Here is a 14,166-nt window from a genome sequence, read left to right on the forward strand (position 1 = left end):
AGCTCCAATAACTCCAGGATTCAGATACTCATTCTCACGATCCTCAAAAGGCCTATGAAATGACAGGCTCCACCCAGCAGCCAGACCCCGGGGGCGGGGCTTTTCCATGATTGACACCTGCCTTATAACCTCCGTGGCGTCATCACGCCCGGAGAGAGGAAGTCGTCATGTCCTCATTTCCGGAACAAGCTGCTTAGTTTAATACCACGCATGCGTAGTTAGCTTCCTCGTCCAGTGTGCAACGTCAGCGGCTGAAGAATAGTGATATCTTTGCAGAGAAAGAGAGGAACAGAAAAAAGGTACCGGGCGCAGGGGGAGAGGGAAAGAGAAGGACGGAGGGGGGGAGAGGGAAAGAGAGGGACGGGGGGGTGGGGGAGAGGGAAAGAGAGGGACGGGGGGGGTGGGGGAGAGGGAAAGAGAGGTACGGGGGGGGTGGGGGAGAGGGAAAGAGAGGTACGGGGGGGGTGGGGGAGAGGGAAAGAGAGGGACCGGGGTGGGGGGGGGAGAGGGAAAGAGAGGTACGGGGGGGGTGGGGGAGAGGGAAAGAGAGGTACGGGGGGGGTGGGGGAGAGGGACGGGGGGGTGGGGGTGGGGGAGAGGGAAAGAGAGGGGTCGGGGAGAGGGAAGGAGAGGGACGGGGCGGGGGTGGGGGAGAGGGAAGGGAGAGGGACGGGGCGGGGGTGGGGGAGAGGGAAAGAGAGGGACGGGGGGGTGGGGGAGAGGGACGGGGGGGGTGGGGAGAGGGACGGGGGGGTGGGGGAGAGGGACGGGGGGGTGGGGGAGAGGGACGGGGGGGTGGGGGGAGAGGGACGGGGGGGTGGGGGAGAGGGACGGGGGGGGTGGGGGAGAGGGAAAGAGAGGTACGGGGGGGGTGGGGGGAGAGGGAAAGAGAGGTACGGGGGGGGGTGGGGGAGAGGGACGGGGGGGGTGGGGGAGAGGGAAAGAGAGGGGTCGGGGAGAGGGAAGGAGAGGGACGGGGCGGGGGTGGGGGAGAGGGAAGGAGAGGGACGGGGCGGAGGTGGGGGAGAGGGAAAGAGAGGGACGGGGGGGTGGGGGAGAGGGACGGGGGGGGTGGGGGAGAGGGACGGGGGGGGTGGGGGAGAGGGACGGGGGGGGTGGGGGAGAGGGACGGGGGGGTGGGGGAGAGGGACGGGGGGGTGGGGGAGAGGGACGGGAGGGACGGGGGGGTGGGGGGAGAGGGAAAGAGAGGGACGGGGGGGGTGGGGGAGAGGGAAAGAGAGGGACGGGGGGGTGGGGGAGAGGGAAGGAGAGGGACGGGGGCGGGGGTGGGGGAGAGGGAAAGAGAGGGACGGGGGGTGGGGGAGAGGGACGGGGGGGGTGGGGGAGAGGGACGGGGGGGGTGGGGGAGAGGGACGGGGGAGGGACGGGGGGGTGGGGGGAGAGGGAAAGAGAGGGGTGGGGGAGAGGGAAGGAGAGGGACGGGGCGGGGGTGGGGGAGAGGGAAAGAGAGGGACGGGGGGGTGGGGGAGAGGGAAAGAGAGGGACGGGGGGGTGGGGAGAGGGAAAGAGAGGGACGGGGGGTGGGGGAGAGGGAAAGAGAGGGACGGGGGGGTGGGGGAGAGGGAAGGAGAGGGACGGGGCGGGGGTGGGGGAGAGGGAAAGAGAGGGAGAGGGAAGGAGAGGGACGGGGCGGGGGTGGGGGAGAGGGAAAGAGAGGGACGGGGGGGTGGGGGAGAGGGAAAGAGAGGGACGGGGGGGTGGGGGAGAGGGAAAGAGAGGGACGGGGGGGGTGGGGGAGAGGGAAAGAGAGGGGTGGGGGGGTGGGGGAGAGGGAAAGAGAGGGACGGGGGGTGGGGGAGAGGGAAAGAGAGGGACGGGGGGCTGGGGGAGAGGGAAAGAGAGGGACGGGGGCGTGGGGGAGAGGGAAAGAGAGGGACGGGGGGGTGGGGGAGAGGGAAGGAGAGGGACGGGGCGGGGGTGGGGGAGAGGGAAAGAGAGGGACGGGGGGTGGGGGAGAGGGAAAGAGAGGGACGGGGGGTGGGGGAGAGGGAAAGAGGGAGACGGGGGGGTGGGGGAGAGGGAAAGAGGGAGACGGGGGGGTGGGGGAGAGGGAAAGAGAGGGACGGGGGGGTGGGGGAGAGGGAAAGAGAGGGACGGGGGGGTGGGGGAGAGGGAAAGAGAGGGACGGGGGGGTTGGGGGAGAGGGAAAGAGAGGGACGGGGGGTGGGGGAGGGGAGGGGGACTGGGGGGTGGGGAGGGACGGGGAAGGGAGAGGGACGGGGGGTGGGGGGGGAGAGGGACGGGGTGGGGGGGGGAGGGGAGAGGGACTGGGGGGGTGTTGGGGAGAGGGAAAGAGAGGGACGGGGGTGGTGGGGGAGAGGGAAGGGGGGGCAGGGGAGAGGGAAGGGGGGGGAGGGGAGAGGGACGGTGGGGGGGCGAGGGGAGAGGGACGGTGGGGGGCGAGGGGAGAGGGACGGTGGGGGGGCGAGGAGAGGGACGGTGGGGGGCGAGGGGAGAGGGACGGTGGGGGGGCGAGGGGAGAGGGACGGTGGGGGGGGGAGGGGAGAGGGACGGTGGGGGGGAGGGGAGAAGGACGGTGGGGGGGAGGGGAGAGGGACGGTGGGGGGGAGGGGAGAGGGACGGTGGGGGGGAGGGGGGAGGGGAGAGGGACCGGTGGGGCAGGGACGGGGGGGAGGGAAGGGAAGGGAGGGGAGAGGGACGGGGGGGGAGGAGGGACAGGGGGAGGGGAGAGGGACGGTGGGGGGGAGGGGAGAGGGACGGTGGGGGGGAGGGGAGAGGGACGGTGGGGGGGAGGGGAGAGGGACGGTGGGGGGGAGGGGAGAGGGACGGTGGGGGGGAGGGGAGAGGGACGGTGGGGGGGAGGGGAGAGGGACGGTGGGGGGGAGGGGAGAGGGACGGTGGGGGGGGAGGGGAGAGGGACGGTGGGGGGGGAGGGGAGAGGGACGGTGGGGGGGGAGGGGAGAGGGACGGTGGTGGGGGGAGGGGAGAGGGACGGTGGTGGGGGGAGGGGAGAGGGACGGTGGTGGGGGGAGGGGAGAGGGACGGTGGGGGGGGGAGGGGAGAGGGACGGTGGGGGGGAGGGGAGAGGGACGGGGGGGAGGAGGGGAGAGGGACGGGGGGGAGGAGGGGAGAGGGAAGGGGGGAGGAGGGAAGGGGGGGAGGGGAGAGGGACGGGGGGGAGAGGAGAGGGACGGGGGGTGGAGGAGGTACGGGGTGGAGGAGGTACGGGGTGGAGGAGTACGGGAGGGGAGAGGGACGGGGGGGAGGAGGGGAGAGGGAAGGGGGGGAAGGAGGGACGGGGGGCGAGGAGGGACGGGGGGGAGGAGGGGGAGGGACGAGAGGGGAGGAGGGGAGAGGGAAGGGGGGAGGAGGGACGGGGGGAAGGGGGGGAAGAGGGAAGGGGGGGTGAGGGGAGAGGGACGGGGGGGTGGGAGGGGAGAGGGACGGGGGGTGCGGGAGGAGGGGCGAGGGGAGGGGGGGAGAGGGAAGGGGGGAGGGGAGAGGGAGGGGGGGGAGAGGGAGGGGGGGAAGAGGGAAGGGGGGGTGAGGGGAGAGGGACGGGGGGGCGGGAGGGGAGAGGGACGGGGGGGCGGGAGGGGAGAGGGACGGGGGGGGGCGGGAGGGGAGAGGGACGGGGGGTGGAGGAGGTACGGGGTGGAGGAGGTACGGGGTGGAGGAGGTACGGGGTGGAGGAGGTACGGGGTGGAGGAGGTACGGGGTGGAGGAGGTACGGGGTGGAGGAGGTACGGGGTGGAGGAGGTACGGGGTGGAGGAGGTACGGGGTGGAGGAGGTACGGGGTGGAGGAGGTACGGGGTGGAGGAGGTACGGGGTGGAGGAGGTACGGGGTGGAGGAGGTATGGGGGGGGAGGAGGGGAGAGGGACGGGGGGGAGGAGGGGAGAGGGACGGGGGGGGAGGGGAGAGGGAAGGGGGGGAAGGAGGGACGGGGGGGGAGGAGGGACGGGGGGGAGGAGGGGAGAGGGGGAGGAGGGATGGGGGGGAGGGGAGAGGGACGGGGGGAGGAGGGACGGGGGGGAGGGACGAGAGGGGAGGAGGGGAGAGGGACAGGGGGGAGGGGGGGGGTGGGGGACGGGGGGGGGCGAGTGGAGTGTGACGGGGGCGGGCTGGGGGGGGAGGGGGTAAGAGGGACGCGGGGAGAGGGACGGGGGGGGAGAGGGACGGAGGGGGGAGAGGGACGGGGCGGGGAGAGGGACGGTGGGGGGTGGGGAGAGGGAAAGAGAGGGACGGTGGGGGGTGGGGAGAGGGAAAGAGAGGGACGGGGGGAGAGATAAAGAGAAGGACTGGGGGAGAGGGAAAGGGGCAGAGGAGGTGATGGAGGGATAGAGGGCACACGGGGAGCGGGTGGGGAATGGGGGGTGGAGGTTGTGGTAGGTGTGTGGAGAGGAGGGATTGGGTGGAAGCAGTGGTGGGGGGGAGGAGGGAGTGGGTGGGAGTAGGGGTGCAGGGGAGGAGGGAGTGGGTGGGAGTAGGGGTGCGGGTGAGGAGAGAGTAGGTGGAAGCAGGGGTGGTGGGGAGGAGGAAGTGGTTGGGCGCAGGGGTGCTGGGGAGGAGGGGGGTGGGGGAGGAGGAAGTGGTTGGGCGCAGGGGTGCTGGGGAGGAGGGAGTGGGGGGAAGTGGGGGGGAGGAGGAGGAGGAAGTGGCGGGGAGGAGGAGGAGGAAGTGGGGAGAGGAGGAGGAGGGAGTGGGGGGGAGGAGGAGGAGGAGGGAGTGGGGGGGGAGGAGGAGGAGGGAGTGGGGGGGTGGAGGAGGAGGGAGTGGGGGGGTGGAGGAGGGGTGGGGAGGAGGGGGGTGGGGGAGGAGGGAGTGGGTGGGCGCAGGGGTGCGGGGGAGGAGGGAGTGGGGGGAAGTGGGGGGGAGGAGGAGGAGGAAGTGGGGAGAGGAGGAGGAGGGAGTGGGGGGGGAGGAGGAGGAGGAGGGAGTGGGGGGGGAGGAGGAGGAGGAGGGAGTGGGGGGGAGGAGGAGGAGGAGGGAGTGGGGGGGAGGAGGAGGAGGGAGTGGGGGGGAGGAGGAGGAGGGAGTGGGGGGGAAGGAGGGAGTGGGGGGGAAGGAGGGAGTGGGGGGGAGGAGGGAGTGGGGGGGAGGAGGGAGTGGGGGGGAGGAGGGAGTGGGGGGGAGGAGGGAGTGGGGGGGAGGAGGGAGTGGGGGGTAGGGGGGAGGGGGAGGAGGGAGTGGGGGGGGAGGGGGAGGAGGGAGTGGGGGGGAGGGGGAGGAGGGAGTGGGGGGGAGGGGGAGGAGGGAGTGGGGGGGAGGGGGAGGAGGGAGTGGGGGGGAGGGGGAGCAGGAGGTGGGGGAGCAGGAGGTGGGGGGGCAGGAGATGGGGGGGCAGGAGGTGGGGGTGTGGGGGAGGAGGAGGAGGTGGGGGGCAGGAGGAGGAGGTGGGGGGTGGGGGGGAGGAGCACATGGGATACAGGGTAATTTGATAAAGTGGATTCAAAATTGGCTTAGTTGTAGGAGGCAGAGGGTGATGACAGAAGGCTGCTTTAGTGACTGGAAGCCAGTGTCCAGCGGCGTACCACAGGGATCTGTGCTGGGTCCCGTATTATTCGTCATTTATATAAACGACTTAGATGACTATGTGGGGGTTAGGATTAGTAAGTTTGTGGATGACGCAAAGATTGGCCGGGTGGTTAACAGTGAGGTTGAGTGTCTTCGGCTACAGGAAGATATAGACGGGATGGTCAAATAGGCAGATAAGTAGCAGATGGAATTTAACCCTGATATGTGTGAGGCGATACACGTTGGAAGGAGTAATTTGACAAGTATTCAATGAACGGCATGACACTGGGAAGTTCTGAGGAACAAAGGGACCTTGGCGTGTGTGTCCATAGATCTCTGAAGGCAGAGGGGCATGTTAGTGGGGTGGTGAATAAGGCATATGGGACACTTGCCTTTATCAATCGAGGCAAAGATTACAAAAGTAGGGAGGTCATGTTGGAGTTGTATGGAACCTTGGTGAGGCCACAGCTGGAGTACTGTGTGCAGTTCTGGTCACCACATTATAGGAAAGATGTGATTACACTGGAGGGGGTGCAGAGGGGATTCACCAGGATGTTGCCTGGGATGAAACATTTAAGTTATGAAGAGAGGTTGGTTAGACTTGGGTTGTTTTGGTTGGAACAGAGAAGACTGAGGGACGACCTGATGGAGCTGTACAAGATTATGAGGGGCATGGACAGGGTGGATAGGGAGCAGCTCTTCCCCTTAAGAGTCAGTCACGAGGGGACATAAGTTCACGGTGAGGGACAGGAAATTTAGGGGGATGTGAGGAAAAACATTTTTACCCAGAGGGTGGTGACGATCTGGAATGCGCTGCCTGGGAGGGTGGTGGAGGCTGGTTGCCTCACATCCTTTAAAAAGTACCTGGATGAGCACTTGGCATGTCATAACATTCAAGGCTATGGGCCAAGTGCAGGTAAATGGGATAAGGTAGGTAGGTCAGGTGTTTCTCACATGTTGGTGCAGAGTCGATGGGCTGAAGGGCCTCTTCTGCACTGTGAGATTCTGAGGGGGCAGGGGGAGCATGGGGAAGGGGAGGGTCACGGGGAGCATGGGGAAGTGGGGGGAACATGGGGAAGAGGGGGCGGGGGGAGCATAGGGGAGGGGGCGGGGGGAGCATGGGGAGGGGGCGGGGGGTGCATGGGGAAGGGGAGGGGGCGGGGGGAGCATGGGAAAGGGGAGGGGGCGGGGGGAGCATGGGGAGGGGGCGGGGGGAGCATGGGGAGGGGGCGGGGGGAGCATGGGGAAGGGGCGGGGGGAGCATGGGGAAGGGGAGGGGGCGGGGGGAGCATGGGGAAGGGGGAGCACGGGGAAGGGGAGGGGTGGGCGGGAGAGGGGCAAGGGTAGCGGGCGGGAGGGGAAGGGGCAGAGTGGGAAGGGGGTGAAGCTTAGATAGGCTCTTGATCTACAAGGGTGTTGGGGTTTATTGGGGACAGAAGGGAAAATACAATTAACTGATACTGTTGTGGGAGGCAGCAAAATTGGAACAGATCTGATGCAGAGTCTCAAGCTGGGGGAATGGAATGGATCCTTGCAGGAATAGAATGGATTTTTGCATGAATAGGAGTAGGAGGAAGTATTATCAAGGCAGCTGTAGGTAGACTTATGATTGACAGTGGTGAGCAACCAGAAACGGACACCGAGAAGCCGAGGAAGAGAAGAGTCATGAAGCGGTGGAAGTTAAAAGCAAAGTTGATTAAGTTTTCCAGTTGGGTTGAGAGGAGAAGCTGCCATGACAGTTATGTTTTGGTAAGAGGTCAGGCGGGGAACTTGAGTAAAATTAGAATGTAGAATTTTCACATTTGAACTTATGACACATCTGCTATTTGGATTTCTTCCATTTGGGTTTTAGCTGCTTGCTCTCATTCACTTTTGATTCATCACCAGTAAAACTCTTAATATTGTCACGTTGGTTGTTCTCACTGAGCTGGCCCCCGATTTTTCTCCTTGCAGTGCATGGAGTGCAGATTTGACTTTATTTGGCACACATCTGCTTTAGCCATCCTTCACATCGAGCACAGTCAAGCTGTGCTCTCCTCTGCCAAATTTGGATTATGTTGGGGAATTATCACAAAATGAGGACTTGGGCATAATGTTCTGCAGGCTTTGTGTTGTGAACCAGTAGTTCTAAACAGGACTGTTAAGGCATTTGTCATAAATAATGTCTGAACTGGTTATTTGTGAGAATCAACACATTCCATTGTATCAAGAATTTCTTTTTCCATTTTCCCTCATTACAGAATACAATGGATCAAGTAATGCAGTTTGTGGAGCCCAGTCGTCAATTCGTAAAGGATTCAATCAGACTTGTGAAAAGATGTACAAAGCCTGACAGGAAAGGTACGGTACTCTTGCATGTTTTTTTTTTTTGCTGTGCACATTATGTTGTCTGAAGACTATAAAATGTCAGGCTAAGACTGTATGGAGTTAACTGGATATGTTAGTAATGTTTCTAGAACAAAAATAGGAGCAGGAGTAGGCCATTCAGCCCCTCGAGCTTGCTCTGCAATTCAATAAGATGATGGCTGATTTGAGTTTGCTAACTTGGGTGTGAGAGCTAGCAGGTGCACAATGAACGGTTGTGCTGACAATTTTCCTGTGAAATCATGGCCTTGTTCATCGGTCATCTGAATTTGATGTGAATATTGTTTTCTAGTCATGTTCTGTACATTATGAAATTGGAATATTTATAATTCTTTTAATGCATGCCTCAGCTATGGATTAAGGAAATTTTCACCTGATGCAAGATGGATTAAGGTAGCTTAATCACTAATATTAGGAAGTTAGAGTTAAACTTTTCCTTTTTTTCTGATAGTTTTGGTTATATGTACAGTAACGAAGAGGCTTGAATAGAGTTTCTGCAACCATGGTGCTTTAATAGTGACCATTAAAGCCTGTCTGCAACACATATTTGGAACGATAAAGAAAATGGGTAGAGAGTGAGAGCACTTGTGATATATTTACAAATATAATGAATTGGATATATGTGCTGAAACCTACAGCATGTGATTGTTTCCTATTAGAAATACTTGTAAGAAGTACTGTCTGTATCCATAAAATAAGCTGCATTTCATGAATTGTATTCCTTAACAGAATGTTCAAAAGTACCATAGTGTACAAGAGAAAAAATTACAAAATAGTCAGAGGTTGGAAACTCTGCAGTGAGTAACTCGCTTCCCAACTCCCCAAAGCCTGTCCACTATCTACAAGGCATAAGCCAAAAGACTGATTGAAATACTCTCCATTTACCTGGATGTGGGCAGCTCCAATGGCTTTTGAGAAGCTCAACACTATCCAAGAAAAAGCAGCCTGCTTGATTGGTAATTTATTCACTACCTTAAACATTCAGTCCCTTGACCATCAACGCACAGTGGCAGCAGTGTGTACCATCTGCAAGATGCACTGCAGCCACTCACCTTACACCTTACATCATAGCATCTGACAAACCCATGACCTCTACCACTTAGGAGAAGGGCAGCAGATGTATGCGAACACAACCAGCTGTAAGTTCCCCACCAAGCCCCACGCCTTCCTGACTTGGAACTAAATCACTGTTCCTTCACTGTCACTGGATAAAAATCCAGGAACTCCCTTCCTAACAGCACTGTGGGCATACCTACACCACATGGACTACAGCAGTTCAAGAAGGCAGCTCACCATCACCACCTCAAGGGCAATTGGGGATAGGCTTGTATGCCCACATCCTGTGAAAGAAAAAAAGATTTAATTTTCCTCTAACCATTTTCATAATGCAAACCATGCTCGGACTGTATGTTGTTTTGTTCACGTGACATTCATACTTCTGATTTAGAATGATTTAAATGGTGTTCATATTTTTCCTACACATTCTTAGAGCTAATTAAATTTCTGTTTAAAAAGTTCAATATTCACAGAACAGTTTTGGAACAGAGTAAACAATTAATTGTCATACTCACAAAGGAAGCATGATTCCTATAATACGTTCATCCTATTAATAAAACAGATAAGTTGTCTGAAATTACAATGATATTATGCGTTTGGGTACGTAGTTTATTAGACCTGTCTTTCAACCATCGATACTCTTCTGTATGCAATGGGCTACAGTACTTAACAATTTCCTTTTATAATGTGAAAATGAACTAATTTTGAGAGATTCCTGTGTGGCTTTCTTTTTACAGAATTTCAGAAGATTGCCATGGCAACAGCAATTGGATTTGCCATTATGGGATTCATTGGTTTCTTTGTAAAGCTCATCCATATCCCCATTAATAACATTATTGTGTAAGTATTCAGTAGTTTTGACTGATAGCTAATACCTGTATTTAAAAAAATAATTAATGTAGAATGTTTTCATTCTTTCGAATTATGAAAGTTTTGATGGAAATAGCAAAAAATGATGATTATGTGAGAGAATCATTTTGCTTGGGTCCAGATCTCATGGCCCAGTGGCTTTAACACAATTTTCATTCCTTTATTAAAAAAATGCATAGATTAAAATACCCAGTACCACTTGTGATTCTGCTTGGCAAGCCATCCTGATGTTCAGAATGTTAAAGTAGATAACAGTACTCCCTATTTTATGGGGAAAACATCTAATGAAATCTTGAATTGCCCTTGAAAGGGTGGTGGTGAGCTGCCTTCTTGAGTCACTGTTATGAAGGAGTTTCAGGATTTTGACCCAGTGCCATCCATGCATCTGGTGCCCTTGTTCCTCTAGGGGTAGAGGTTGTGAGTTTGGAAGGTGCTGTCAAAGGAGCCTCAGTGAGTTGCTGCAGTGCATCTTGTAGATGGTATACACTGCTACTGTGTCTTGATGGTGGAAGGAGGGAATGTTGAAGGTGGATGGCATGCCAAACAAGCGAGCTGTTTTGTCCCGGAAGTTGTTGAGCTTGAGTGTTGCTCCAACTGCCCTCATCCAGGCAAGTGGAGATTATTCCATCACACTCCTGACTTGTTGCCATGTAGGTGGTGGACAGACTTTGTGGAGTCAGTACGTGAGTTACATTCTGCAGAATTCCTGCCCTCTGACCTGCTCTTGTAGCCAGAGTATTTATATGGCTAGTCCAATTCAGTTTCTGGTCAATGGTAACCCCCAGGATGTTGATAGAGAGGAATTCAGTGATGGTAATGCCATTAAATGTCATGGGATTATCTCTTGTTGGAGATGGTCATTGCTTGGCACTTGTGTGGCACGAATGTTACTTGCCACTTGTCAGCCCAGGCCAGAATATTGCCCAGGGTGTTAAAATAAAAGCTCATGGTATAGGGGGTAACATATTGGCATGGGTAGAAGATTGGCTAGCTAACAGGAAACAGTAGGCATAAATAGATCTTTGTCTAGCTGGCAGGATGAGTGGTGTGCCACAGGGATCAATGCTCGGGCCTCAACTTTTTTACAATTTATATAAATGACTTAGATGAAGCGACTAAAGGAATGGTTACTAAATTTGCTGACAACACAAAGAAAGGTAGGAAAGTAAACTTATGAGGATAGGCTTGTATCCACTGGAATTTAAGAGTAAGAGGAGGCTTGATTGAAACCTTTAAGATCCTGTGGGGTCTTGACAGGGTGGATGTGGAGAGGATGTTTCCTCTTGTGGGAGAATCTAGAATCATGGGACACGGTATAAAAATAAAGGGTTGCTCATTTAAGACAGATGAAACATTTTTTCTGAGGATAGTGAGTCTTTAGAACTCTCTTCCTCAAAAGGTGGTGCAAGCAGAGCCTTTCAATATTCTTAAGGCAGAGCTAGATAGATTCTTAACTAACAAGAGGTGAAAGGTTATTGGGGGTAGGCAAGAATATGAGGTTGAGGTTACAGCCATGAATGGCGGAGCAGACTTGAGGGGCCAAGTGGCCTATTCCTCCTAATTTGTATGTTTGTATGTATGTATGCTGCATATGAACACAGACTGCTTTAGTATCTGAGGAGTCGTGAATGGTGCTGAACATTGTGCCATTATCTGAGAACGTCCCTACTTCTGATATGATGGAGGGAAGGTCATTGATGAAGCAACTGAAGATGGTTGAGCCTAGGCCACTACCCTGAGGAACTCCTGCAGTGATGATTGGGAGTAGACTAATGGGGCAGTAATTAGCTGTGTTGGATTTGTTCTGCTTTTTATGTACAGGACAATTTGGAATGTAACTCCATTCCCTGTACGATCCTGTTGTGTAAACACAGTGAAGTGTTTAGGGATCCCCTGCTAGTTTCTGATTATCCTCCTGGGTTCTGTTTCACATTCAACGTTTCTCGTTTTATGGACATATTTGTATTGTTTTAATAGTTTGAGTTTCTTTCACCTTTCATTATCCCATTCTTAACATCTTTATTTTCTTGTATTCTTTTATCACACCTATAAGCCTTGTATTCACTCCTCTTCAGTATTGTTTCTAAATTTCTTGATTTTTCAAGGGTGCCCTGAAACTTGAAGCAGTCTTTAAAATAGTTTTGATCTGCAGTTCAGCTTATACTTGTCATCTAGAACTCTGGACACTGTATAGTAAATGTGGTAAAACTGCAGTTCCCACTTTAATTGGTCCTCGGTAGACAAGTGGAATGATACTCTACGACTACTCGAGGACTTGCTGGAAAGCATTTGAATGTTTTGGATCTGTCAGTTTAATTAAGTAATATAAACAAGATGAATTGAAAATTGAACTTGCACTGCATAGGGCTGATTATAGAGTAAGCATTAAAATTGAGGCTAATGAACTAATGGATGTTTCAATCTTTTCACAGTGGCGGTTAAGACTTTTCAACTGACCTCATGCAGTTAGGGTAGGGAATGAAGATGGGAGGACGCCAAGGAACATTTATTCAATATTTAATGCTGTTATAAATCAATAAAAGTCTCATTTGGAATTACATAAAACTTGGACTTTTATTTCTTCCCTTTTGTTGATTCATGTTACATTCTATTTCAACTAAAAGGCACAGACTGATTAGTTGAGATGTCTCTTTATTCCCATTGTCCATAGCAGAGGTTGATCTGTTTCAACTGTCACAGTCCCACTTCCATCGTAAGTATTGGAGGTGCTGACCAGCTTCCCAAACTGAAGTACTTGATTAGCTGCAAAAGAGAACATTGGTAGAACGTTACTTTTCATCTATGACCTCTTGGAATGTAGAAGCTACCATGTAACCAAGAATAATTTAAACCTGTTTTTAACTCCATGGCAGCTGCAGCTTTTCCTACTGAGGATATAATCATGAATGGCATGCTCCACTTTAGCTGCAGACATCACATAGATGTAGAGAAATAAAGGAAGTGGGTAACTTTACCAAAATACCACCCTAAGCAAACACTGCCAGCAATACTAATTCTCATGACTTTGCAGAGGTAGATATCTACCAACTTTGCTCAGGAGCCAGCACACAATTATGGTAGTTAGCCACCTCCGGAAAGTCATGAGGATTATTTCTGGGCGGTTGAAACCAACACCGCTGGAGTGGTTTCCTGTGCCTGCACACATCAAACTGATGACTACAGGGAAAACATTGTTGTTAAAGTAAAGCACCTGCTGTCAGGCAACAAAGCATTTCCATTGACATAGGACCTCAAAAAATACACCTGTCTGAAATCCCGTAGTCCCTCTTAGTCCACACCACGCCCTACAAATGGATGACAAGTGCACCTCTTGGGTGACTGCAAATATCACCAACTACAACTGGTACCTGACTTGAGCGATGAAGTCCTAGGTTTCAACCTTCCACGAAAAATCAGGACAACCCTCAAGGATAGGCCAGGGAAGATGTGGGCCACTTGCTTCAATAATGATTTAGCTTAAATTGTGAAACTCAGGCCATTGGCTACAACCTGAACTGCCCTGAGAGATCCATTCCTGATGGCATCACAACTATTCAGCTGAAGAAATTGAATGGATTGTTAACCTCAATGTCAAACATAAAAAACCCTCTGCTTAAGTTTTTCTACAGCAATGGAGGAGCACAGTCTTTCTGGTGCTTTTGAAACTGAATTTATTGTTTTTCTTTTCCTTGAACTTGCTGACTCCTTGTAGGAGTGTGGTTACATGGGGTAAGTGTGATTACATGGGGATAAGTTGCTCTGCTACCTTTTTGAATAGGAATTATTCATATTGTTAACAGTCTAGCTGACCACTTTGCTTTCAGGTGATGGAGGCTGGAAGAGCAATTGAGGATTTATTCCCTACCCATCCATCTATTTTAGTGGGAGCTGGGCCCTGCTGACCCAGAGTGTCTGTGTGCCTTAGATTTCTGCCAGGAGATGGTGCTGTCAGGCAGTGTAAGACCATTATGTAAATTGGTTTTGTGTAACCAGGAAAAAGGTGAGTGACTAAACTTTGAAACGCTGGAGTGCAAAATGTGGATTCTTACAGGCTATGTACACAGTTTAAAATCAAGAGGGACCGAACGTTTCAATGTTTTCTGGTGATGCAAAGCAAAGTGGGAAAGTAAATGAGGATGTAAAGAGGCTGTAAAAGGATAAGGACTGATTAAATGATTGGGCAAGAAGGTGGCAGATGGGGTATAATGTGTGAAATTATCCACTTTATATGGAATGGAAAAGCAACTTTTAAAGTTTTGTGAATAGTAAATGTTAAATTCAGAGGGATTTGTAAACAAATAAAGTTAATCTGGTACAGTGAGCAATTAGTAAGTCATTAATTAAATTGTCCTTTACAAGTGGGTTGGAGTATAAGAGT

General features: G+C 54.1%; 2 protein-coding genes across 9 annotated transcripts in view; one reads left to right on the forward strand and one right to left on the reverse strand.

Moving 5' to 3' along the window:
- Positions 1-210: 210 nt before the first annotated feature.
- On the forward strand, positions 211-12,353 carry sec61g (SEC61 translocon subunit gamma). The gene is made up of 4 exons (XM_078538598.1): positions 211-299; positions 7,739-7,838; positions 9,656-9,758; positions 12,221-12,353. The coding sequence occupies exons 2-4, from the start codon at positions 7,745-7,747 to the stop codon at positions 12,228-12,230; spliced, it is 207 nt and encodes a 68-aa protein (XP_078394724.1). The 5' UTR covers positions 211-299; positions 7,739-7,744; the 3' UTR covers positions 12,231-12,353.
- tpk1 (thiamin pyrophosphokinase 1) overlaps positions 12,344-14,166 on the reverse strand; it is a 369,053-nt gene continuing 367,230 nt past the window's right edge. For all 8 annotated transcript variants that reach the window (XM_078538592.1, XM_078538593.1, XM_078538597.1 and 5 more), the window contains one exon: positions 12,344-12,551. In XM_078538592.1, coding sequence (XP_078394718.1) covers positions 12,424-12,551 — 128 coding nt within the window. In that variant the 3' untranslated portion in view covers positions 12,344-12,423. The remainder of the gene's footprint in view (positions 12,552-14,166) is intronic.

The sequence above is a fragment of the Cetorhinus maximus genome, chromosome 3 (genome assembly GCF_964194155.1).
Source record: "Cetorhinus maximus chromosome 3, sCetMax3.hap1.1, whole genome shotgun sequence".
NCBI classification, from domain to species: domain Eukaryota; kingdom Metazoa; phylum Chordata; class Chondrichthyes; order Lamniformes; family Cetorhinidae; genus Cetorhinus; species Cetorhinus maximus.